At 42.8% G+C, this 25,264-nt stretch overlaps 1 protein-coding gene across 4 annotated transcripts in view; it reads left to right on the top strand.

The window, feature by feature from the left end:
* Positions 1-25,264, top strand: part of RNF14 (ring finger protein 14) — an 89,426-nt gene that overhangs the window by 24,481 nt on the left and 39,681 nt on the right. For 2 of the 4 annotated variants that reach the window (XM_077473139.1, XM_077473140.1), the window contains 3 exons: positions 9,989-10,149; positions 17,285-17,436; positions 17,940-18,443. In XM_077473139.1, the coding sequence (XP_077329265.1) occupies positions 9,996-10,149; positions 17,285-17,436; positions 17,940-18,443 (810 nt within the window). In that variant the 5' untranslated portion in view covers positions 9,989-9,995. Of the gene's footprint in view, positions 1-9,988; positions 10,150-15,712; positions 15,832-16,510; positions 16,529-17,284; positions 17,437-17,939; positions 18,444-25,264 lie in introns of those variants that run through there. The other 2 variants (XM_077473141.1, XM_077473142.1) reach the window with 2 other exon arrangements.

The following is a 25,264-nucleotide window of genomic DNA, read 5'->3' as shown; positions in this document are numbered from 1 at the left end:
AGGACTTCAGCCCTGATAAATTCAGTGAGAAGGGCGCTCTGGTTAAAAACTTGGTCTGGGGACTCCATTTCTAAAGCGAAGCTCTAGCTCTCCTTTTAATGGGGGATCTAATTTTTGGCTCTGACTTAGAGGCTATTTTAGACCGCAGACAAAAGGCGTTTCTGGCAAAAAAGATGATGACTCCTTTTAATCAAAAATAATTTTTCTCTTATATTCACCGACTGACACAGCTCCTCACTTAGCCATTGGGTTGTTACGCCCACCTTTAGGAGAATACTAGGCATTACATGTTATGTAACACAGAGAACTTTCCAGTTCCGCCCAGGGGGCATGGCAGGCTGGACAGCCCTCCAGCCTGCCATGCAGTCATCAGTTTTATTTTGCCTAGTGAAGGAGAAGGACCTAGGAACCCTGACGGGCCCATGAGTCTGTGTTTTTTACTGCAGAAGCTTGGCTTTTTGCGCAAGTTGATAGATTCTGTGATCTGCTGTCAACAGCCGGCTGGGTGACAGGCTGGCTACCCTTATCCTTGTAGTCTCCCCAGTCTGGCCGTCAAGTGTGTCCATGCCAGAGCTCTGCGCTGGGTCTGCCACGACGAAACCTCAGCTCCTGAGGTGGTCGTGAGCTTTTATGCTCTGGGGCACACATATGACCAAGCTACTGATGTCTGCATCACAGTGTGCCGGGCCAGCAGCCACCCTGTACGGGTCTGTAATGGAATGTCTCCCAGCTCTTCAGGCCTGGTAAGTAAAGCTCTCCCTGCCTCGGTGGGGCTGAGCAGCTGGGCATTCCCTGGGAGGTAGATTCGGGGGTCCCTCACTTCTCTCCCTGTCCCTATCTTCCCCCCCTCCATGTGGGGGATGCTGCAGAGCTGTGTGTGTCTGTGCAGGGGCTCTCGGGGTGGGGGGGGGGGTTGCCCTGGCTGGCTGTGTCCTGGGTCCTGTTTTTCATGTCCCTAGAGGTTATACTGGACGTTGGTGGCCATTTTCTGGAAGCCTGAACACGTTTTTCAGTGTTCTCTAGCGACAGCATGTGCTCTGGCGGCCATTTTCCCTGTGTTTTATGTCCTTATGCTGGATGCTGGGCGGCCATTTTCTTTGAGCCTGAGCACACTACAGAGCGGTTTCAGTGCCATTAGCAGCTGCTTCCACCGACACAGAGCTGATTCCTCTGCACCTTGGAGCCAACAGAGACTACAGGCACTACCTGCTGGATAGTGCAGAACCACTCAGGGTGGTGAGTCCTGCGGGAAAGAGCCCCTCAGTCAGCAGCAGTAAGGAGGGTGGGACTGTCACTGTCCTAAGTCCCCTTCAGGTGGCAGACGGGGTAGGGTCAGCATGACTTCAGAAACTGGTGTTTCTTCCCCCAAAATCCAGGCAATTGCAACCGGGTCGCCTGCGCAGTGCCCTTGGACACCTTGTTGGCGGTCTTCAATTCGTTCGTTGCCAAGATGGAGGCGGTGCGTGGCTGCAAAGATGCTATAAAGCGGCACCTGCTTCCCCCTCCTCTGGGGAGAGCTCTGACGCAGACTTGAGTCCCGCTGAGGCTGGTGACCCCTGCTCTGTCGTTTCAGATGACGCTGACCAGGACCATTCGGACAGTAAGGATGAGTCCTCGTTTGGGTTCGTGCTCGACAAAGCACTTGGAGCACTTATCACAGCTGTGCGTGATACCCTGAAGATTCAGGAGCCAGCAGATTCCTCTGCTGAGGTAGTGGTCCCTTTTGGATCCCGTAAGCCGGAAAGCCAGCCGTTCACCTAAGGTGTTCCCGTATCTGACTTATTTTGACAAGTTTACAAGAAATGGGGTCGCCCGCAATGGACCTTTTCGGTACCCAAATGCATGACGGCACGTTACCCCTTTGAGGAGAAACTTCTCAAAAAATGGTCAGCTCCTCCGGTCGTGGACCCTCCAGTATCCAGGTTAAACAAAGTAACAATGATCCCGGTGGAGGGCACTCCTGCATTTAAGGATCCCACAGACAGGAAGGCCGAAGCAGTGGCTTGTTCCTTGTTTACGGTTGTGGGGTCAGCCGTGCGTCCAGTACTGGCATCCGCACTTGTGTCACTAAATGAGTGGGCAAAACTGTTGCACCGCAAATTGGGAGAACAGGCTTCTCCTGTCTGCGTGGAACTAGTGGACCAACTAGTGCAAGGCCTTAAGCACATTTGTGATGTGGCCCTGGATACTCTTCCTCTGTTATCCAGGGCTTCAGTGTCAGCAGTGGTGCTGAGGCGCCTGATTTGGTTGAAATACTGGTCTGCTGACCAGGCATCCAAAAGAGCCCTGATGGATCTTCCCTTCCTTGGCGACTGGATCTTTGGAGCCTCCTTTGATGACATTATTAACCACTACAATACAGGGCACTTTTGCCCCCTTCCTTCCCAGCCCAATTTTCAGCTTTCATTGCTCTCGCAATTTCAATGACAATTGCGCGGTCATGCTATGCTGTATCCAGATTAAATTGTTATCATTTTGTTTGCACAAATAGAGCTTTATTTTGGGGTTATTTATTAACGACTCCGTTTTTTATTTTTTGTGATATAAGCAAAAAAAGAGCGGAAATTTGGAAAAAAAACTATTTTCTTTTTTCTATTTTAAAAGAAATCCAATAAAATCGAATTTTGTCATAAATTTAAGCCAAAATGTACTCTGCTACATGTCTTTGGTAAAAAAATTTGGTTAAGTGTATAATAATTGGTTTGTGTGATCACGGACATATGTACGCAAATGATCATGTACATATGTGTGCAGGTGATCACGGACATATGTGTACAGATAAATCATTGGGACATGTGATTTTAGTGGGACATATGTGGTGGTCATGTTTTTATTATTAGGGACATGTGTTTTTATTATTTGGGGACATATGTGGGGACATTGTGTTTATACTGTGTGGTGTGTTGTGTGTTTACACTAGACTGGTGATCAGGGAGTAAAAAGCTGTAAAAACAGCTCATACTCACTGATCATCAGCCGTCTGCAGCGATCTGCTCTCCTCTCCTCAGCGATGACTTCCGTGTGAGGAGAGGAGGAGCCGATTGCCTAGCAACCGGCTGTTTGTTTACATCACATGACAGCCGTGATTGAACACGGACGTCATATGATCAGGAGGGCCAATCACAGAGCCCTCCTGCCGATCCGAGATGCGCCGTGTCCGGGTGACACGGGCGCATTGGGATCGTGCCGCTGCATGGGCACGCGATCCCCCTACTTCTGATGGACGTTCAGGAACGTCCACTCAGAAGTAGAGAGCTCCCACCCGGCTGTATATGTACATTGGCCGGGTGGTAAGTAGTTAAGAATGCCACAGGTGGTAAGAGTACTCTACTCCCACAGGCCAGGAAGACTAAGGAGCCATGCCGTAGGCAAGGGCCCTCTTTTTCCACTCGCAAACTGCTTTTCTGTCCGCCCGGAGCTTTGGGGCTTCGGTTAAATGTCCCCAGCCCGACAGGATGACCATGGAAGGACAGAAACGTCCCTGGAACAGCAAGCCTAACAAGCCTACGAACAAAAGTGCTACCGCATGAAAGTTTTCCCCCATCCATGACTCAGGTGGGGGGTCGCCTTCGGGAGTTTGCAGCCCGGTGGTCCTCTCCACTGTCTGACCAATGGGTCTGTGATCTGATTATCTACGGCTACAAAATAGTTTCTCTCTTGGCTGCAAAACAGATTCTTCCCCTCCAGCATACCCATTTCCCCGGCTCGCCGGGAGGCCCTCTTGGGGGCATTAAGGAACCTGCTGAATCGCGGGGTGATTGTACCTCTTCCGGAATCTGAAAGTTTCCAGGGGTTCTACTCAAACCTGTTTGGAGTTCCCAAGAAGGAAGGGGTACTTCCAATCTTGGATCTAAAGGCCCTCAATCACTTTGTGAAAGTGCAGAGGTTCAGAATAGAATCAGTTCACTCAGTAGTCGCTGCACTCCATCAAGGGGACTCCCTGGCATCCTTGGACATCCAGGATGCCTACCTGCACATACCCATATGCCTCCGGTATCAAAAGTTTCTGCGGTTTGCAGTCGGGGAAGCCTACTACCAGTTTGTGGCTCTCCCTTTTGGGTTGGCATCAGCCCCCCGAGTCTTTACCAAGGTATTGTCTCCAGTTCCACAGCTGCCGCAGCGTGGGATCGCGTTCGTGTGATATCTAGACAATCTTCTCCTGAGAGCATCTTCCGCATCAGAATTAGAAGAGGATGTGGCGATCTCCATGCAGACCCTGCAAGAGTTTGAGTGGCTGTTAAACCTAAAGAAGTCGGTGGTAGTACCGACCCAGCATTTGGAGTATCTAGGCTTGCTGCTGGACTCCAGGGAAGCAAGAGTTTTTCTTCCTTCAGACAAGCTGCTGACTCTCAGAGCCACGGTAAAACTGCTGATGAACCGCAAACGGTCGTCGCTTCGCTTCTGCATTAGAGTCCTGGGACTCATGGTGGCCTCCTTTATGGCAGTACCATATGCCCAGTTCCACACCAGAGTTCTGCAGAAGGAGATTTTGACAAAGTGGGACAAATCTCTGTTGTCCCTGGATCAACAGATCCAGATGAGCCAGTTAGTCAGAGATTCACTGATCTGGTGGCTGAGGTCCCCGGTGTTTCAGTTCGGGAAGTCGTTCCTGCCTCTAAAATGCAGTGATCGCAACGGACGCCATTCTATCCCGCTGGGGTGGAGTGATGGGGGTTCAGTCAGCTCAGGGCCTCTGGTCGATGGAGGAATCCAAGTTGCCGATCAATCTGCTCGAACTGAGAACGATCAGGCTATGCCTCTCCACATGGTCGATGAGACTGCAGGGGCGTCCGATCAGGATCCAGTCAGACAACACCATTGCGGTGGCATACGTCAATCACCAAGGAGGAACAAGAAGCTCAGCCACCGCATGGGAGGTCGCTCACATACTTCAGTGGGCAGAACGACATGTACCGGGCCTGTCGGCCATTTACAACCTGGGAGTGGAGAAATGGCAGGCGGACTAAGTCGCCAGATGCTCGACCCAGGAGAATGGGCATTTCATCCGGAGGTTTTCAGGCTACCGCGCCTGCGGTGGGGCACACCAGATGTGGATCTTCTGGCTTCCCGTCTCAATTGGAAGGTGCAGAGATTCGTGTCCAGGACAAGAGATCCGTGGGCAGACGCATGAGACGCGCTGGTGGCTCCGTGGGATCAGTACCAGCTGATCTACGCCTTTCCTCTTCTGAAGCTGTTACCACGTCTGCTCCGCAGGGTGGAAGTCAAGGGGATCCCAGTAATTCTGGGTGCCCTAGATTGGCCTCAGCGGCCTTGTTACGTAGACCTAGTGCGCCTGGTGGCAGATGCCCCATGGCGACTGCCGCTACGAGAGGACCTTCTGTCTCAAGGTCCGATTCTCCATCCTGCTTTACCATTGCTGGCCTTAACGGCATGGCTATTGAGAGCCAGATGTTGAGGAACCGGGGTCTGTCGGACTCGGTGATCCCCCCCACTATGTTGAGAGCATGGAAATCATCCTCTCGGAAGATATATCATCGGACCTGGAAGGCTTACATCTCCATGTGTGAGGAGAAAGAATGGCATCCGTGCTCCTTTTCTATATCCAGGATCCTGCTGTTTCTTCAGCAAGGAGTAGACCAGAAATTGGCATTAAGTACCATTAAGGGGCAAATTTCTTTTTTTTTTTCCAGCAACTCCTGGCGTCTCACTCATTAGTGAGTAACTTGGTTCAAGGGGTGCGACATGTAGTCACTCCGGTGCGTCCTCCGTACCCCCGTGGGATCTGAACCTGGTGTTATCGGCGCTTCAAAAACCGCCATTTGAAAATATCGGGGAGATTCCCTTGTTGACTCTTTCCCAGAAAGTGGTCTTTCTAGTGGTCATCACATCAGCCAGGAGGGTTTTGGAACTGGCGGTCTTGTCCTGCAAGTCGACCTATCTGGTTATCTACAAGGATAAGGTGGTGTTGCGTCCGCAACCGTTTTTTCTGCCGAAGGTGGTCTCGGCTTTTCATATCAATGAGGACATTGTGTTACCATCTCTGTGATCTAAGCCGACAGGAGGTGGCCCTTCACGCTCTGGACATGGTTTGGGCTCTGAAGGTATATTTGTCTGCCACGGCTCCCTTCCGGAAATCAGATTCGCTGTTTGTTTCGGGGGCTGGTCCAAAGAAAGTCATGGCGGTCTCGTCGGCCACCATTTCCAGGTGGATCAGACAGATTGTAGTGCAAGCCTATGCCTTGAAGGGGCAGGTGCCCCCTTTTCTGGTCACGGCCCACTCCACAAAGGCAATCGGGAACGTCTTGGGCCTTCCGACACCAAGCGTCTGTTGCTCAAGTATGTAAAGCGGTGACCTGGTTGTCTGTCCACATGTTTTGGCCGCAAAGTTTGGCAGGCGGCCGTATAAGTTGCAATTGCGTATGCAATATTTAAATTTTGTCCTGTTTTTTCTATAAAAACGCAGTATTGTTAAGTTAATGCACTGTTGCATTACATTCCGCAGGTTTTTGGTGTGGTTGTGGGTAGTTACTCATGTTGAGGGTACCCTGATTTTGTGGTGGATTCTTCCACGCACTGTTGTTTTTTGTGGGTAAAGTTTCACTAGTTCCCACTTGCCATGGTGGATGAAGTTTTTTATGCTGTTTTCCCACCCCTCGTTTGGCACTGCTTGAGAGAGGAGCTGTGTCGGTCGGTGAATATAAGAGAAAATATTTTTTTTTTTTTTTTTTGTACTCGCTGTAAAATCCTTTTCTCTGTAATTCACCGACTGACACAGCACCCGCCCCTCCTCTTTTTTTTTTTCTCTTTACGTTTACGGCTTGTTGACATACTGATGACTACATGGCAGGCTGGAGGGTTGTTACCCAAGGGACTGCCTCCTGGGTGGAACTGGAAAGTTCTGTCTGTTACATAACATGTAATGCCTAGTATTCTTATAAAGGTGGGCATAACAACCCAATGGCTAAGAGAGGAGCTGTGTCGATCGGTAAATTACAGAGAAAAGGATTTTACGGTGAGTACTGCCATTTTGGTCTATCCTCTGCTCCGAGAATCTTCACCGGGTCATGGCGGAAGCCTTGGCGCCTCCTGAGGATTCAGGGAATCATGATAGTTCCATACCTGGACTATCTGTTTCTATTCGCCAGCTCAAAAGATCAGCTGCTGGCGACTCTGAACAGAACAAAATACCACTTGCAAGACCTAGGTTGGATCCTGAACGAGGAGAAGTCAAACTTAATCCCTTCACAAGTGATAACATTTTTGGGTTACAGCATCAACAAAGGATCTTCTTGCCGGAAGAGAAAAAGGAAAAGATCCTGGGGGGGGGGGGGGGGGGCAATAAAACAGATCCAGACAAGCTCGCCAGTAACAGTACGGTCAGCAATGTCGACTCTGGGTCTTCTAACATCCTCCATTACGGCTGTTTTCACTCAAAGGATCTGCAGCAAGCGATTCTCCAAAATTGGAGGCACGAAGAACCCTTGGAAAAGAGGTTTGTGATTCCCACGCAAGTGAGTAGAAAATTATGGTGGTGGAGGAACCAGTTAAACCTAAGCGAGGGCCTACTTTGGGTATTTCCTACCTCCCAATAATTTTAACGACAGATGCAAGCTCCTGGGGGTAGAGGGTTCATCTGGAAGATTGTTTTGCCCAGGGGCTCTGGACAAGTTCAGATGCAAAAAGATCACCCAGTTGGAGGGAGCTGAAAGCAATTTGAACCGGGCTTCTCTGGTTTCAGGAAGAGAGCAGGGATCAACACGTTCAGGTCTTGTGCGACAATGCCATGGCAGTCGCCCACGTAGCAAAGCAGGGAGGTACCAGGAGTAGGGTTCTCCTGTCCTTGGCTTGGGAGATCTTAATCTGGGCAGAGAAGAATCTTGGGGTCCCAGTCAGCCATACACCTGAAAGGAAGCTTAAATCTCTGCAGGGTGACTTTCGGAGCAGGAGAACAGTTTCGGAATCAGAATGGAGTCTAGACTCTGAAGTTTTCCAGAATCTAATACGGGTGGCTCCCTTTTGGCCCAAGAGGATTTAGTTCTCAATACTCCTGAAACTAGCAAGGGAACCCCATTGGATGTTACCCCTATGGGACGTTCTTCTGAGCCAGGGACCCATCTGGCATCCAGACGTAAGCCGGCTCAAGTTAGCAGCCTGGTTTCTGAGGAGCAGATCCTAAAGAAGGGGGTCTGTCGGACAAATCAGTTTCTATGCTGTTAAACAGCAGGAAAAAAGTCACGAGATATTTATTTCAAGGTTTGGAAATGCTACAACTCCTGGTGCGGGACAAAGAAGTATTTGCCGCAGGAGAAAATTCCATCCTGGAATTTCTTCATGACGGAATGGAGAAGGGGTTAGCGGTTAGCACCTTAAAGACACAGGTGGCTGCGTTTATCAGTTTTTTTGGAAGTACAGTTATCAAGAGATCCATTAGGTTCTTTAAAACAATGGCTAGGTCAAGACCAGCACCTATATAAAAAAAAAAAAATGTCCAAGTTGGGACTTGGCAGTGGTCCTGCAGGGGCTAGCAGGGAATCCTTTCAAACCTCTAGAGGAGGCGCCAGTAAAAATTTGAACTCTGAAAACGGCCTTATTAGTAGCAGAACCCTTCACCAGGGGAGTTGGTGAGCTGCAAACTTTTTCCATAATGGCACCTTTCCTAACAGTCTTTCCAGATCGGATAATCCTGAAGGTGGGCCCAGGCTTTCTTCCTAAAGTCTCTTCCGCCTTTCATCGTTCTCAGGAGCTGATTCTACCAACATTCTGCACATCCCCAGCCAATTTTAAAGAGGAAAAGTTCTATACGCTGGATGTGAAGAGATGCCTAATGCATTATCTGGAATTGACCAAACAATTTAGCTAGTCAAATTCATTGACAAAGTCATTGTGCTGTTCTCAGGGACACATAAGGGACAGCATGCTTCCAAGAGCTCAATAGGAAGAGGGCTCAGAACAGCCACTGAGGAAGCCTACAAAGTCTTAGGGCAGATACCACCAGAGGGTATCCAAGCCCACTCAATGAGGGCAGTGGCAACATTTTGGGCTGAGAGGGCTGGCACCTCTCCCAACCAAATCTGTAAAGCCACAACGTGGACAAGTTTCACTACGTTCATCCAGCATTATAGATTAGATCTAATGTCAGCCTCAGAGCAGGTCTTTGGCCGTAAGGTCCTACAAGCGGTTGTCCCACCCTAGAGTAAGTTTATTGCTTATCCTCTCCAGGTGCTGTCCTGAAAGATGCTTTGAGAAAACCGGTGACGGTATTTCTAGAAGTCTTTCAGGACAGCAGCTATTACCTTCCCTAGTGGTTTCCAATTTGACTTGCACTTTTTTTATTGTATGTGTATATTTTGTTTTTGTTTCAAAATTCAGTTTTTCAGTATGGCTGGGGGTTTCTCGTTTATGACTGAAGCCATGGTGAAAGGGGGCTGCTTTTAAAAGGAATTATTCGCAGTGTTTCCTGGAAAGTTGGGTGGAGCTACACTCTCTCCAGGTGCTGTCCTGAAAGCCTTCTAGAAATACTGTCACCGGTAAGTCTAAGGATTTTCTTTTTCTTTTTTACAAATACTGCAACAGGTGAAACCAACAGTTGTTGGCAGGAGCACCCAAAACTTTCAGCTTGACAGGAAAAGTATCAGGAATTTAGGCTGGGATTTTTTTCTTGTAGGGTATTCAAGTCATAATAAACCAGGGTTTGATTTAGACAACCAGGTTTTGCTTATAACTAAAAAAGACTTTTAAAGAAAAATTCTACTTAGAGGTAACTAGTTTTGTGTGAAGGGGAACTCTATTGCCTTAATTGGGAGATTATAATAAGTATATACAGTATAGTATTGAAAACAGAAATGCATCACTCTAAAGTTATTAAACTTGTTATTGCAAGTTTTATTGTGAAATTGACTGTAATTTAGATTTTTCTTTTAAACTGACGTGGTTTTTAAACTTAATGATGAAGTGATTTTATTCTGTGTGTTTTATAGTAATTGCAACTTCACTAAAATTAACATACTCTGTGTGATGACCTTCACAGATAACCAATGTCCTCTGAAAATCAGGAGGCCCAGGAGGATGAACTGCTAGCTCTCAGTAGTATATACTCTGAAGATGAGTTTAAGAGAGCCGACACTGATCCGGGAGGGGAAATCCAAGTGTGTCTGGAACTTCCTCCAAATTTTAAAATATCTGTTAAATGTAAGTCGGATAAAATGCACCTAAAGTCCATTATGTAACTGACTTCAAAATGCTGTATTCTTACTTTTGAAAATTTGATCATATCCCCAAGTCCATCCCTGTAGCTCCAGTTTAAGCATTTCCAGCTCTTTATAACAGCCAGTGGGGGGTGGGGAATAAATAATCTCCTTGCTGATTGCAAAACATCTCCCATGGTACCTTCCAGTATCTCCAGTTACAGCCATATAAATGGTGTCCAGAACAGTGGGCACCCTTTATATGTGCATGTTCAAGGGATATAGCTGGACACTGGATGGTTTAGACTTCAGCTGTGCAGTCAGCCCATCAATTGCTTGATTACATTCTCTAAGGCCTGCTTTTGGAACAGTAATCAAGGGAATGATAGGGACAGCACAGCTAAACTCTGTACTATCCAGTGGCCAGTAGGGAGAAAAAGGCATGTCAAAGGAGATGTGTTCTTTCACTCTGGCCTGATTCATTACTTACACTTGTAGTCCCTCCTTTTAGTGTATCTAAATGCTTGGCTACAAAAGGGGAATATTGAGAGCAGAAAGAATTGTTGAAATATGGATATAGGAAATTAATGAAAATCTCTGAACGATTTATGGGGACTATATTTACACATAATTTTATAGAAACCAGATGAAACAATTAAGAATTGAACTTTTGAAGCATGAAAGTAAAGTGGACCATGCCAAGATGTTGCTAATTATTAATCCTGTTCAGCTGCTATCGAATTGAGGGACCTCGATCAAAGATAAAAAAAAATGAAAACCGACAGTGCTGTATTCAGGTGTATATAAAATGTAAAAAAAATTGTTAATCTCCAATATATAACAAACAAGTGATATTTACTTTAAATATTAGTGATTCTGCAGTGATAATAGCATGTAAAAAAATAAATAAATATGAAACTTAATTTAATATAATACAACAAATAAACATATTCAAAAGGACCAAACAAAAAGAAAACGTGTGTGCATGTCAAAAATCTCCTAAAAATTTGAAAAAAAAACAAAATCAGTGAACAGACATTTCCTTCTAACAGGGTGCAATGATCTGTAGCTCCCTAATGGCAGGTTTCCACACTCCTCAAATCTCAGTACTCTGTATCGATATAGTGATCAGCGGGCAGGCATACTTTGCAGGGCGCGATCCTTCGCTATTACCTATCAGTATCTCCAGGAAAGTGCAATTATATGGAAAAGATGTGCAACATAACATAAAATCCTTTTTAAAATCCTTAATTTATTAAAATCACAGTACACTCATATATGGAAGTGTCTACCGACACAGGTATATAAGTGTAGATACATATATATATATATATATATATATATATATATATATATATATATATATATATAATTTTGATTCGAGTTTTTTTAGGTTGGATCACTGGCACTTTACATTTTGCGATATACAGTGTCTCACAGAAGTATACCCCTCACATTTTTGTAAATATTTTATTATATCTGTTCGTGTGACAACACTGACAGTAACCAGTATGAGAGAGTGAGTGAGATGGCACCAAATTTAACACACCTGCTCCCCTTTCACACCTGATACCTAGTGGCACTAACGAGTTCGGACATTTTCATTTAGGGGTGTACTCACTTTTGTTGCCAGCGGTTTAGACATTAATGGCTGTGTGCTGAGTTATTTTGAGGGGACAGCAAATTTACACTGTTATCCAAGCTGTACACTCACTACTTTTCATTGTAGCAAAGTGTCATTTCTTCAGTGTTGTCACATGAATAGGTATATTCAAATATTTACAAAAATGTAAGGGGGTGTACTCACTTTTGTGAGATACTGTAATTGATGTCAATGTATCATTCATTTGTTTGATTGTGGATTAAGAGTTTTTAGTTATCATAAGGTTGGAGTCTTAGAGTTAATTAATTGATTTTAAGTAATCATGAGTAAATAGTGTATTTAAATGATGCATGATGACGAACATTCCACTGCCCCGTGAACATGTCTAACGACGAAACGGATGTAAGGTGTGCTGCTTGGAGGTATCGTCACCACGCTACATCAGGTGTCTGCTTGCGGCATTGATCCGGAGCAAGCCCGTATATGTATCTACACTTATCCGTGTCGGTAGCCACCTCCATATGTGAGTGTACTATAATCTTAATAAATTAAGGATAAAATCATTTAAATTCACTAATTATTTAGTCATGATTACTTAAAACAAATGAATTCACTCTAAGACTCCAACCTTATGATAACTAAAAACTCCTAATCCACAATCGAACAAATACATGATAAGTTATTGACAACAATTATATCGCAAAATTTAAAGTGATCCAACCTAAAAAAAACTCTACTTTAAAATTCCAAATATATATATATATATATATATATAATGTGTGTATCTATCTACGCTTATATGCCTGTGACGGTAGACACATCCATATATATGTGTGTGTGTGTGTGTGTGTGTGTGTATATATATATATATGTGTGTGTGTGTGTATATGTATGTGTGTATATATATATATATATATATATATATATATATATATATATATAATGTATGTATGTGTGTGTATGTATATATATATATATATATATATATATATATATATATATATATATATATATATATATATATACTGTGTCCATATATATATATATATATATATGTGTGTGTGTACTATGATTTTAATAAACTAAGGATTTTAGAAAGGATTTTATACTACGATGCGCTTATTTTCCATATCAATGCACTTTTCTGGAGATGCTGATCGGTAATAGCGAAGGATCGCTGGGATTATTCATTCCGTATCCACAGAGCATTGCGCCCTGCAAAGTATGCCTGCCTGCTGATCACTATAACAATGTGGAGGAGGGTGGAAACCTGCCATTAGGGAGCTACAGATCATTGCACCCTGTAGAAGGAAATACCTGTTTGCTGGTCAATCAAATACTAGCCACTAAACAAGCAGTGGAGGATTAGTCACTAGAAGCGGTGTTAGTAATAATAAGGATTACACTGTTTTTTGCCACACTTGGATATATACAAATTGGAGAATCATAGTGTGGATTTTTAGATGAACACATTTTTTGGACATATGATTTTATTTGCTATTAGTACACTTCATTGATATATTTTTTTTTTTTTTTTTTTTTAGGAGATTTGACACGTGCACACGTGTTTTATTTTTTTTGGTCCTTTTGGATTATTTACTTGTATTATATTAAGTTTCATCTTTTTTTTTTTCTTTTTTTTTCTTTTCACATGCTATTATCACTGCAGAATCACTGGGTACTAGTATTTAGAATAATCATCACTTGCTTGTTATATATTGGCGATTGACACATTTATTGGCATTTTATATATGCCTGGACACAGCCCTGTCCTTTTTTACTTTTTGAACTTTGAATCGCATTGTTTTTTTTTTTTTTAACATGTATTCTTTTAAAAACATTTTACATGTTAACAGTGTAAAAAACAATCGTCCCTCTGCACTTTGCTAAAGGTAAGAAAGCACTCAATTACAAGAGAGAGACTTCCAACCATCCAATAATGCACAAAATAAGTAAAAAAGTTTACTCTAATGTAGTCATTGTGCCTATTACAGTCATAGGCTAGGTACACACTTAAAGTTTTTTTTTTTTCGTTTAAACCAGCGGGCTGAATGAAAAAGAAAAATGAGAGGTCACCATACTACCTAAGCGTTGTTAGTGCAGTGACCTCTGCCGCTGTGCTATTGTGTTTGGACAGGGGGACTGCCCCTGCGACAGAACACACTGAGCCATTGGCTGCCAGCGCTGATCGGTTGGTGGACAGATGCTGGTTTTTCAGCAAGGCTGCTCAACAGAAACCAGTTGTAAGACCAGCTTCTGTCAGACAGGTAGCTGTACACACTGTTTGAATGTTCAGATCACGTGTACCCAAGCTTAGTAAAGCCTAAGATTAAAGATAAAACAAGTGAGCATACAGTAGTCTATACATAATGACAGGCAATCATGCACACATGCATAAACTGTATTCAAATAACCCTTGTAACCAATAATGGCATTTGTTTCACAAACAAATTGATAAAATGCTGCACTGACCACCCTTTGTATTAGGGAACTTCTTTACTTTCCAGCAGTTTGAGGGGGCATTACACTGAGCACCAGTTTATGGATGCATTTCTCCACTGGCAACCAATGTATGGGGGCACTACTCTACGTGCCACACAAGTAAGGTAGCGCTACACTTATCACTATTGTCAAAGGGCTCCTTTTATTTTGACCACCAATATAAAAGTGTACTTTTCCATTGGCCATCAGTCTCAAAAGGGCACTAGACTTATCACCAATGTAAAGGGGCAATACACTAACTCCAAATGTAAGATGGCAATCCACTAATTACCTCTGTAAGGAGGCACTGCAATAACCACCAATGTAAGGGGACACTTCTACACTGGCGAGCAATGTGAGGATGCACTACACTGATGAGCAATGTAAAGGGGCACTTCTCTACTGACCACCAATATAAGGGGGCACTAACATGAAATAAATAAAGCAGGATTTTTATGTACAAGCATACTCCATCTTGGGGATCCTTAGTCTCTGCCACTGACATTAGAGCTTTTGTTGTAAATTGTTTAATTTAGGTGTAATGAAATTTTAGCAAGGTGATAGTATTCTTTCCATTGCAATCTTTTTATATAACAGACTTTAGGAGGTAAACGCCTAGTAGCCTTGTGATGTGCTCTCTAGGTTCTTGCTGCAGTGGATTAAACAGATTAACCACTTTCAGACTGCCCGCCCGCTTTGTACTGTGGATGGACAGCATGTATAGGCACAGCGACATACTGGTACATTGCTGCCTGTTTTAACCCCCCCCCCCCCCCCCCCTCTGAAACCCGCTGTGGGCTCTGTACAGAGGAAAAGATTTTCTCAGGTAGACGGAACAGAGATATTTAGTAAAACAAAATCCTCACTCATTACACAAATTAACACTCGTTAGATACACATTTAACCTTTTGACTACTGAAGATGTTAACATCTTCCCAACGAGTGTCATTAGTACAGTGATAGTGTATAGTATGATCACTGTATTAGTGTCACTGGTGATTAGGCATCAGGCATCCCCCCCCCCCCCCCTCATTCCCACCCAGAGGCTGCAAAGCATTTAGAATGTTGTGGAAAAAGATTGCCAGCATCTCACAACATGAAAGTCGATTTTTGAAGTAAGCTTATATTCGATTGTCAAATATAACTATTGTTTTTTTCACTGATATTACAATGCTGATATTATAATATGAAACTGTTTGCTGTATGCTACCATAGATTTCCTTTGGGTTCACAAGGGTTAGGGCTGGGGGGAATAAGTTGGTGACTCTGTCACCATGGGTCCCCCTCCATCACTACAGCACGCAGCAGCTTTTGGAAAGAACCATGATGCCCAGCACGGGACACACTATTGCAAACCCTGAAGTGTCTGCTAGCAGTGGCACACAGGGATGATGAAGATTGCAAATAACTCACTTGTTGCCTGTCTGAGAGGTATGTATTTATCTTATTCTATTGCAGGGAGCAGCTAGATGGGGTACAGGGCCCGAGATCTGAAACCTGGGACCTCTGCAGTGTCTGAGTGTAGCTCTTCTCGCTGTGCTACCTGAGATGTTAGCTTCCTGCCTTATCCCATGGACAATCTTGCCTTGTATCTTGCTACAGGTGAACCTTGAACTCTTTGCCTCCTCTTCCCATGAACTTCCTGATTTAAGCCATGTCCCCGCACCTCCTGTTTGTCAGATTTTTGTGCTGTCTCCAGCTGATATCTTTCTCCTTTGCATACCTGCTGCAATCTTTATCTGTGTTACCACTCGTTATTGACCCTTGGCTTGCGTTTTGACTGCTTCCATTTGATCCCACCCAGATACCCGTGACTGTGCTTTTGGCTTGTTCATCGACTACATATCTGCTTGTTCCTTATCTGCTTCATTCGCTACCTGACCGTGGCTTGCTCTCTTCTTGCTGGGGCAAAGCTGAGGGCCACAACCTGGCATTAGCATACAGCTAAATCCATCTCCACCATCAGGAGCTCTGGTGAAGACCGGTTGGTACTTAGACCTCGCACCTTGGATAAGCCTCGCTAAGCAAGTCTGTTTGTGTATCAGTCCAGCTGACTACTCATTAATCTCTCAACATCTATAGCTATTGGCCTCTGAGCCTGACTCCAGACTGGCAGGGGGTTTGTTATACTGTATGTTATACACATTGCATGATTTTTGGCAAACTTCATTTCCAGCTTTTACCTCCTGCTGCTTGAAAAGAGTTGTTGTAAACCCATCCCACAATCAGGATGTTGCATCCTTGGAAGATTTCTATACGCATACAGCTTTAAGAACACCCCAGTTCCCTTGTGTATAAGGTAATGACAGTCATTAAGTGTCACAAAGGCTAAGAAGTGTACTCTGAAGCTAAATTAGCCAATTCCGCAGAAACTGCATGGATTTCTTTCTGTGTGTACTACTCTCTGTTCTTCAGAAGCCATTCTAAAGGCCAGCTCCTGTGGAATGGTCATGTTGGAAAACCGGCATTCAATCAGCTCTTGCAGCCCATAGCTGCAGCACTGATCTGTGTAATCTGACAGGAATGAGGGAATTCCCACTGCCAGAATACAATAGAGTTGCAAGGGAGTTCCCTGCATCCACATGCTTGTGTGTATGCAGGGATCTGTCATTTTGTTTTCATTCAGCCTGCTGGTTGTATGAGAAAAGTGCTGCACAAGTATACCATGCAACATGTGGAAGGAAGTGATTTGGCTGGCTTATAATGAACAATGGTCAGCCTTCCCCTTGTGACACAGCTAATCATGCTGGAAGATGTAGCACTGTAATGACATTGTATAGGCCTGGTACCTGGAAGGGGGATTTCTGCTGCGGTTGGATACCCATTTATGAGTAAATTGATAATTTGACATTATATTATCTGCTTATTATAGACTTCCATTTTTTACCTTAGAAACAGTAACCCTTTAATATATTGTTATAGAAATACCTGTATAAATATGTTTCTTAATGGCAAGTAAAAGTTTTTTTCTTCCCAGTAGACAGACTTACAACCAAACAAGAAAATCCTGCATTTGATAGCTTATAAGGTTATTTTTATTTTTTTTTACATTTAGCCAACTCTGCAGCAAACAGTATAGTGGAGAGCTTTGAAGGAACAGTTTTATTTCTACCACCAATCGTTTTGAACTTTGAACTTCCTCCAGGATATCCCTCCACTACCTGCCCCATATTCACACTCAGCTGCAAGTGGCTTTCATCAAAACAGGTAATATATTTACTTTTACTTTTTGTTTCCTTTTTGAAAAATCTGACATTATGAGTATCTTGGATTTAATAATTATGTAGCACATCCTGTGATTGGTTAATGTTGAGAACATAAAGAATTTGTCCAACTCTGTAATGGAAAAATTTAAAAAGCCACAAATATGAGAAATTAACCTTTTTAATTGCCATTTTAACCTGTATGTGTCACCTTGTGCATCTGTACCAAGGCCAAACATTCCAGGGTATGTAAACTATTGATCAGGACCATTTGGGTGATTTCTGTTATAATTATGATTTAAAAAGAAGCCAAATAACTGTGATAATAAATGGCTTTATATGATCACTATGCTTAAATAAGAGTTTTTTTTGGCATGATTATTTTCAATATCCATGCCAAAATTTCACGATTTCTACCAACTGTATACTGCTGCATATACTGCTTGTTACACTTATACTGCTATAAAATAAAAGCATGTTCTAATACTTTTGTGCTCCATATTTCAGCTTACGCTTTTGTGCCAGCATTTAGACGATTTATGGGAAGAAAACAGAGGATGTGTCGTTTTGTTTGCTTGGATGCAGTTTCTTAAAGAGGAGACTCTTGAGTACTTGAACATAAAATCACCTTATGAAATTCAACTTCACAATAATGGAACACACACCTTGATGAAGACCCATGAAAAAGCAAGTCACTGCATAGCCACGCCTGAAGAGGGAGCAGTTGACAGACGTGCTATCCAAGATGTCCAATCAGTGTCTGCCCTTATCAAACACATATTGAATTTTAATGAGAATCAACAAAAGAAATGTTTTGACAGCAAACCATTCTTATGCAATATCTGTTTCTCTGAGAAGCTAGGCAGTGAATGTACGTACTTTAAGGACTGCAGTCATGTTTACTGTAATAGCTGTCTTAGAGACTACTTTGAAATTCAAATCAGGGATGGAGAGGTCCATGCACTTAATTGTCCTGAGCCCAAGTGCACATCAGTCGCTACACCTGCCCAGGTAACCTGTTTATTTTATTTTTTTTAAACTCCATATTTAGTTAGCCATGGTTTATGAGCTGAGGTCAGTTGCTATGACATGGCTACGCCTAATAAACCTGCATGCAGAGTACATTGAGTGGAGAAATACAAAAGCTGCCTAGAAGTTACAGGGCGGGCGCTGTGATACTTCATCAGTTCCTTGTGCTTGGCCTTGGGATCTACGGTCACATGGTCAAGGATATGGGATGCACAGAGAACTGTCACTGTATCATGCATCCTGCAACTTCCTTGTGCAGCTCTGCAATAGAGAATCAAGCATTTCTTTGCTTAGTGGACTCTGCACTCGATTCACTGCTGGTGGTGGGGGACCAGTCAGAGGCACAGCAAGCATTAGTTCACATAAATGCTAGTGCCCAGAAGATTCACACTGTGAATGCTCTAGGCTAGGCTAATGAAATCAGTGGAATGGCGCTGCCTGAATGTGAATGTTCTGGTCACTACTATGCAGTCAAAGAAGGTTGACGTGCATACTGAAAGTCATTAACAGTCCATTGCTTATTTTTCTTTGCAATTTACCATCAATAAGATAGGAATGTCTATTGCTCTGCCCAATACATCCAAGAAAGCTGTTTGTATTATTAGTCATCACATTCCACTTCTTTAATGATTGATGTATTGTGGACTGTATCTAAAGCTTACAGCTTGCAAAATTTGTCTATTTGGAGGAAACATGTAGGCCTCATGCACACTGGAGCTCTTCAAAACTTTTTTCTCCTGGCAGCAAAAACGCTCCCAAGTTGCATTTTTTTAATGTTTAGAAGCGGCTATTTATTTCATTGGCCAGAATATTAATTTGTCCCAGGCAGCCCTCCCCTCCCATCCATCACAGGAGCCTGTGTGTGGGTGTGACATCACTTGGGAGGGACGGGAGAGGAGGGAGGAATGAGAAAGGGCCCTGAGAGTAGCTTCTCTGAGCTACTCTGCACGAGGTAATCCTTTACTGGCCACCCTGTACTATTCTCTCCTGCCCCCCCCCCCATACTATTCTCTCCTGGACCCCCCCTATATTATTCTGTCCTGGCCCCCCTATACTATTTTCTCTTGGCCCTCCCTATACAGTTCTCTCCTGGACCCCATTACTATTCTCTCCAGGACCCCCCCCCCCCCCCCAGACCTTCAGACTTAAAGAGGAACTAAACCCTGATGGGTTTACTTCCTCTTTGATTCCCTGCAAAGTAGTCCATTATGTGTCACTTGTAAAAACGAAAAAAATGCCGCGCTTACCTAAAAGCCCAACCACCAAATATGTTCTAAATATTGTAAAGCTGCAATTATTACGATGTGACACACATCAAAAGTAAGCATAAAACAAAAATATAACTGCGCTACCCCACAACTTTAACCTAACAAATACTTCACATATACACTACCAAGGACCTATAATCCCCAGTAGCGGTTTTCATACACATAAAAATAAATTATTCTATATAAACACCATGTGACTAGTGTTAAATAACTTGCTAGAAAAATCACAAATATATATATAATAAATGGTAAGAAACCTGCAATCCTAATAAAAAAAAAATATCAAATAAATAAATAGATTCATTATAAGATATCAGATGAATAAATAAAGTGCTCCAAAAGAAATAAGTGCAACAATTCATAAAACTACACAAATAATGTGCTCAATAAAGTGCTCAAAAAAGAAAAGAAAAGTGCAGGCAGTCCATAAAGCTGGAAAATGATTCTTCCAAGAAAAGTTCACATGGAGACAGGCTTCCTTCACCGCCAATGTGCTGATAAATAGACCAAATGCACGCTTACCAGACCAAAGAAAAGTTCAGGCTTATAATACAAATCATGTAAAGACCATCGGAATGGAACAGCAACAGCCCCCTCCAAAAACGACCTCCACTGACAGTATCTCTCACAGGGTACAGGGTACAGACCAGAAAAACTCCCATAGTGTAAATCCACATAAAGGCCAGTTTATTATAAAAATATGTAACATACTCACAAGCGAATATATAAAAACAGCGTTAAATGCCGGCCGGCAAAACGAGCGCCCAATAGTTCCTGTCACGTGATGGCGTCAAGACGTCGAGACCACCCTACACACGTTTCTTCATATGTGACGTCGTCTGGGGTGTGGGCGACGCGCTGACGCATCACGTTAATATACCAACAATACACACCAAGCCTCGTTCTGAGCTGAGGGGAGGAAAACCGGAAATAAGTTGCATAAACATGGCAACCGCATGTAACCTCAAATGACATCTTAAATGAGGGCAAACGAAGCTAGCAGCAAACCGCCAGCAAAACAAACGAAAATAAAAAACAAATAAAAGAAAATTGCAAATAATATAAAATATAAAATAAAAAATGAACAAAAGAATAAATAAAAAATAGAATGGAAAAAGCTAGTCCAATGGTAAAGACTAATATATCAAAAACAAAGCAGACCCTGTATATCAGAGCAAGGGCAGTATATTAAAACACCCCAAACCCTGTTGGTCCGCAGATATATAACAAAAATAAAGAAAAGTAATAATACTAAATGAGGTAAAAATGAGGAAAAAATTGGATTTAAAGAAGAAAAAACTTCCTATCCTCCCACCAACTCAAATCGAGTTAACAAAAATATAATAATAAAAATAATGAATAACAGTAATATAAAATCCTCCCAAAATGTCAACATGTTGACCTGTAGGTCAAAGTGGTTTGTAAGGGTTTACAACCACTTTAAGGCTAGCACTGAAAGGAGACTAAATCAGCTTTTTCTCTAGAAAATGACAAATATTTATCTCTCCTTTTTACTGGTTCTTTTTCCACCCAGGAAATTTTAATTTTGAATACAGACCCACTTTAATAGTGCTTGTGTATTTTCACAACAGTATACTGATAGGTGTTTAGATGTGAGTTGGAAGTCGGTGCATAAATATTTTCTGAAGCTTAAGGGTCCATGCACACTGGCTTAATCGCTGCTTCTACAGGAGTTTTGCGTTTTGCCCTCAGAAGCAGCTATTATCCTATGTGTCCACGCACTTTAAGCACTTCAGCCCCGGAAGAATTTACCCCCTTCCAGACCAGAGTACTTTTTGCAATTCGGCACTGCGTCGCTTTATCGGACAATTGTGTGGTCGTGTGACGTGGCTCCCAAACAAAATTGACATCCTTTTTTCCCCACAAATGGAGCTTTCGTTTGGTGGTATTTGGTCACCTCTGCATTTTTTATTTTTTGCGCTATAAACATAAAAAGGGGCAATTTTGAAAAAATGCATTATTTTTTAATTTTTGCTATAATATCCCCAAAAATTTTTAAAAAATTTATTTTTTTCCTCAGTTTAGGCCGATACGTATTCTTTTACATATTTTTGATAAAAATAATCACAATAAGCGTTTGATTGGTTTGTGCAAAAATGATAGCGTCTACAAAATAGGAGATGGTTTTATGGCATTTTTTTTTTTTTACTAGTAATGGCAGTGATCAGTGATTTTTATCTTGACTGCGACATTATGGCGGACACATTGGACAATTTTGACACAGTTTTGGGACCATTGGCATTAATACAGGGATCAATGCTAAAAAATTGCATTGATTACTGTAAAAATGTCACTGGCAGGGAAGGGGTTAACCACTAGGTGGCACTGAGGGGTTAAGTGTGTCCTAGGGAGTGATTCTAACTGGGGGGAGGGTCTGTGTGTGACATGTCACTGATCAGTGCTCCTAATTACAGGGAGAGCTGGACAGTGTCACTAGGCAGAACGGGGAGATGCTTGTTTCCATTAGCAACTCCCTGTTCTTCCTCACCGTGAGACGCTCATGGGTATGCCTGCGGACATCGATTTCGTGGGACCCATGATCACGGTCACAGAGCTCCCAGCTGGCGCAGGCCGTGAGCTGCCTCTTAAAGGGCAAAGTACAGGTACATTAATCTGCCTGTACATTCCTTTCTGCTGCAGTATAACTGCGTGAGGTGGTCCAGAAGCGGTGAAGACATTTTAGAGGCATATTTTAAGCTCAGTGTTTAGAGGCAGGAAAAAAAACCCTTCTGGTTTACATTTTTGATTGCAGCTTTCTGGTGGAAAAAAAGCTAAACACGCCTAAACATGTTTACAAAAACACTGTGTATGAGCGTTTTTTTTTTGTAAGCCGGGGTGTGCATGGACCTGACATAAAATAAAAATAACTCCCAAGAATTGTACCTGTAACAAAAAATAAAATAAAAATATTCTCAATACTTACCTTTGCCGCTGTGAACGCAGGCAGAGCGCTCTCTGTAAGGTAGTAATAGTCTGCAGAATTATGGGAGTATTGATCCCTAGGTCCCCCACAATTTTCACTTGTTTCTTCTGCTGATCTCGTTTTCACTCCTATATCCTGTAATGGATCCTGTCCTCTAAATAGCTGGTGGAAGGGCTCAGTTTGCAATAAATAAGCATGCAAAATCAGGAAGCAGAGTGCTGAAAAATGGAAAGGGGGCAGAGCTAACTTCTGGCTTCACCTTCCCCTATAGCTATGCAGAATTTTTTTGGCTTCAGAGGGGTGGAACTACAGCTACAAAAAGATCATTTTATTTTTAAAGGATACGTTTATCGATTCTAAAATGTTACCTGTTACACTATGGTTGCCACCTTTCCGGGATTCCCCTGGATAGTTTGGGTTTTAAATCATGTGTCCAGGTTTCAGACCACCTGAAACCCGACACATTATTCAGACCAGACTCTGGCATCCCAGCAGGGTTGCTGCCTGTAGTTGTCTAAGCCAAGAGTGTAATGTGTTCTCAGTGTTCCCCCTTAAATCAGGGTTCCCAGAGCATCCCTTAGGTCAGAGTCCCCCCCGGTGTTCTCCCTTACATCAGTCTGCAGAGTCTCCCCTTACAGTGTAAGGAAACTCTGGAAGTTCAGATGTAAAAGGGGAACTCTGTGGATTCAGGTTTAAAAGGGGAACTCTGGGGACTCTGATGTAAGAGGGATTTCTTGTGATTAACTTCATATGATTATAAAGGTGGGTGCAAAGTAAAAAAAAAAGAATAAATCATATTTTTAACCTGCAAAATCATGTGCATTTATTTTGGGGCTGTTACTGATTAAAATTTTCGTGTCCGATTAATCATTTTTAAAAAAAAAATCAATTAATCAACTAATTTCGATTAATTATAACGCACATACAGATCCAACTACTTTTAGCTGATCTCCTTGCATTGCAACTCTGCATTAGTCAGTGGTAAATGTGGTATACACTATATACAATCACCCGACACTAGTTAGTTTCCACAATCCATGACTTAACTTCACAGTTCACACAAATACGTTTTAAATTCAAACAGCACTGACGTAAGTAATTTTTTTTCCACAGTAGCGTGACAATCCCTCCACCTCCGGTCTAACTAATCACTCTCACCTTATGGCATGGACCCCTGTGCAAACAGGTGGTCATGCAAGCGGGTATCAAAAGGGTTAACACGGACCATAAACTTCTCTCACGTCTCCTTAGATCATTAGGTCATGGGTAGAAAGAAAAGATCTAAGTGCTCACTGCTTAAGTATAATATTTCATTTTTGTGTTCAAACACAAACTACTCACATGAAGATGATAAAAACACAGCATGTAAATCCGGCAATCGTGTTAGTTCCGTAGGGCAGCAGCAGGTGGCGTCATGTGTAGCTCCTCCCCAGTACGTGTTACGTTAAATCAGAACTTCAATGTCACCGGACTCCTCCCCCCCTTCCCTTCGTTAGAAGATGGAGGCACTTGGGGAAGGGGGAGGAGTCCAGTGACGTAGATGTCTGATGTCACTGGATCTCCGACGGAACTCCCCGAAGACCCGGAAGAGAGGTGAGTACCGATCAAAAAAATTAATCAATTAATCGAGGACTTAATCTTACTTACTAATCTTACTATTAATTTCCACAGCCCTGATTTATTTATTTCGTTTTTTACAAAAGGTAAATTTAGCCTATAATCCACAGTTTGAACAGAGACAAGTGCTACATTCACAAAGATTTAATACCCCCTTTTAATTTCCGGTGATAGATCTTCCTTAAATCAGTAGTAAACCACAACTTTAAAAAACAAATAAAAACCCTGCAAGACATGGCATACTAGCACATTATGATATATTTAAGTTAAAACAAAACCCTCCCGTGGCGTGTTGTCACTGCTGACAGGACTTACATCTTTACCCCATCCTCCTTTCAGGTGCCCCGGCCGTCTGATTAGCTAAGCCAAGATGACGTCACTCCGGGCACCTGTGCGCTGGCCGTGGCATGGAGCTCTGAAGGGACAGCACGCGGATGCCGTCCCTGCAGAGCACATGCACCTGTGATGTTACTGGCTGCATGCAGTGTGAATACCTCCTAAACAGTGCAAGTTTAGGAAATATTCACTGTACCTACATTTGAGCCCTATTATAGGCTTAAGTGTAGGTACAAGTCAAACAAAAGACTTTACCACCACCTTAAAATGCTCTTAGTATTTCAGGTTCTGCATTTTATCGAAATGGATGCATTATATGGAGACAGCTGTATTGACAGCTTCTAAATGGTACAGGTAGCAAGGTAAATAAGTAATATAAACTATACAGCTAATCCAAACGCCACCATGCATTACAATATCCAGTCTTTCAGAATAAAGTTCAATTGAAATTGTATTCACTATACAATTGAATCTGTCTGCAAACCTAATTTTAGTAAATTGTATTGTGATATACCCAGAGTATCTAAATTGTAAACAACCTTTGTAAAGGAATGAAATATGCATAAACGGTTAACCTCCCATTAGTAAAGATATAGCACATATTAGGCATTAAAGCTGAACTCTGGGCACAGAAACAC

The sequence above is a fragment of the Lithobates pipiens genome, unplaced genomic scaffold, assembly GCF_037356315.1.
Source record: "Lithobates pipiens isolate NorthernLeopardFrog02 unplaced genomic scaffold, aLitPip1_a1.2 Scaffold_8, whole genome shotgun sequence".
In the NCBI taxonomy this organism is placed as follows: domain Eukaryota; kingdom Metazoa; phylum Chordata; class Amphibia; order Anura; family Ranidae; genus Lithobates; species Lithobates pipiens.
Note: the sequence above shows the minus strand (reverse complement) of the source record. Positions and strands in the feature narration are given on the sequence as shown.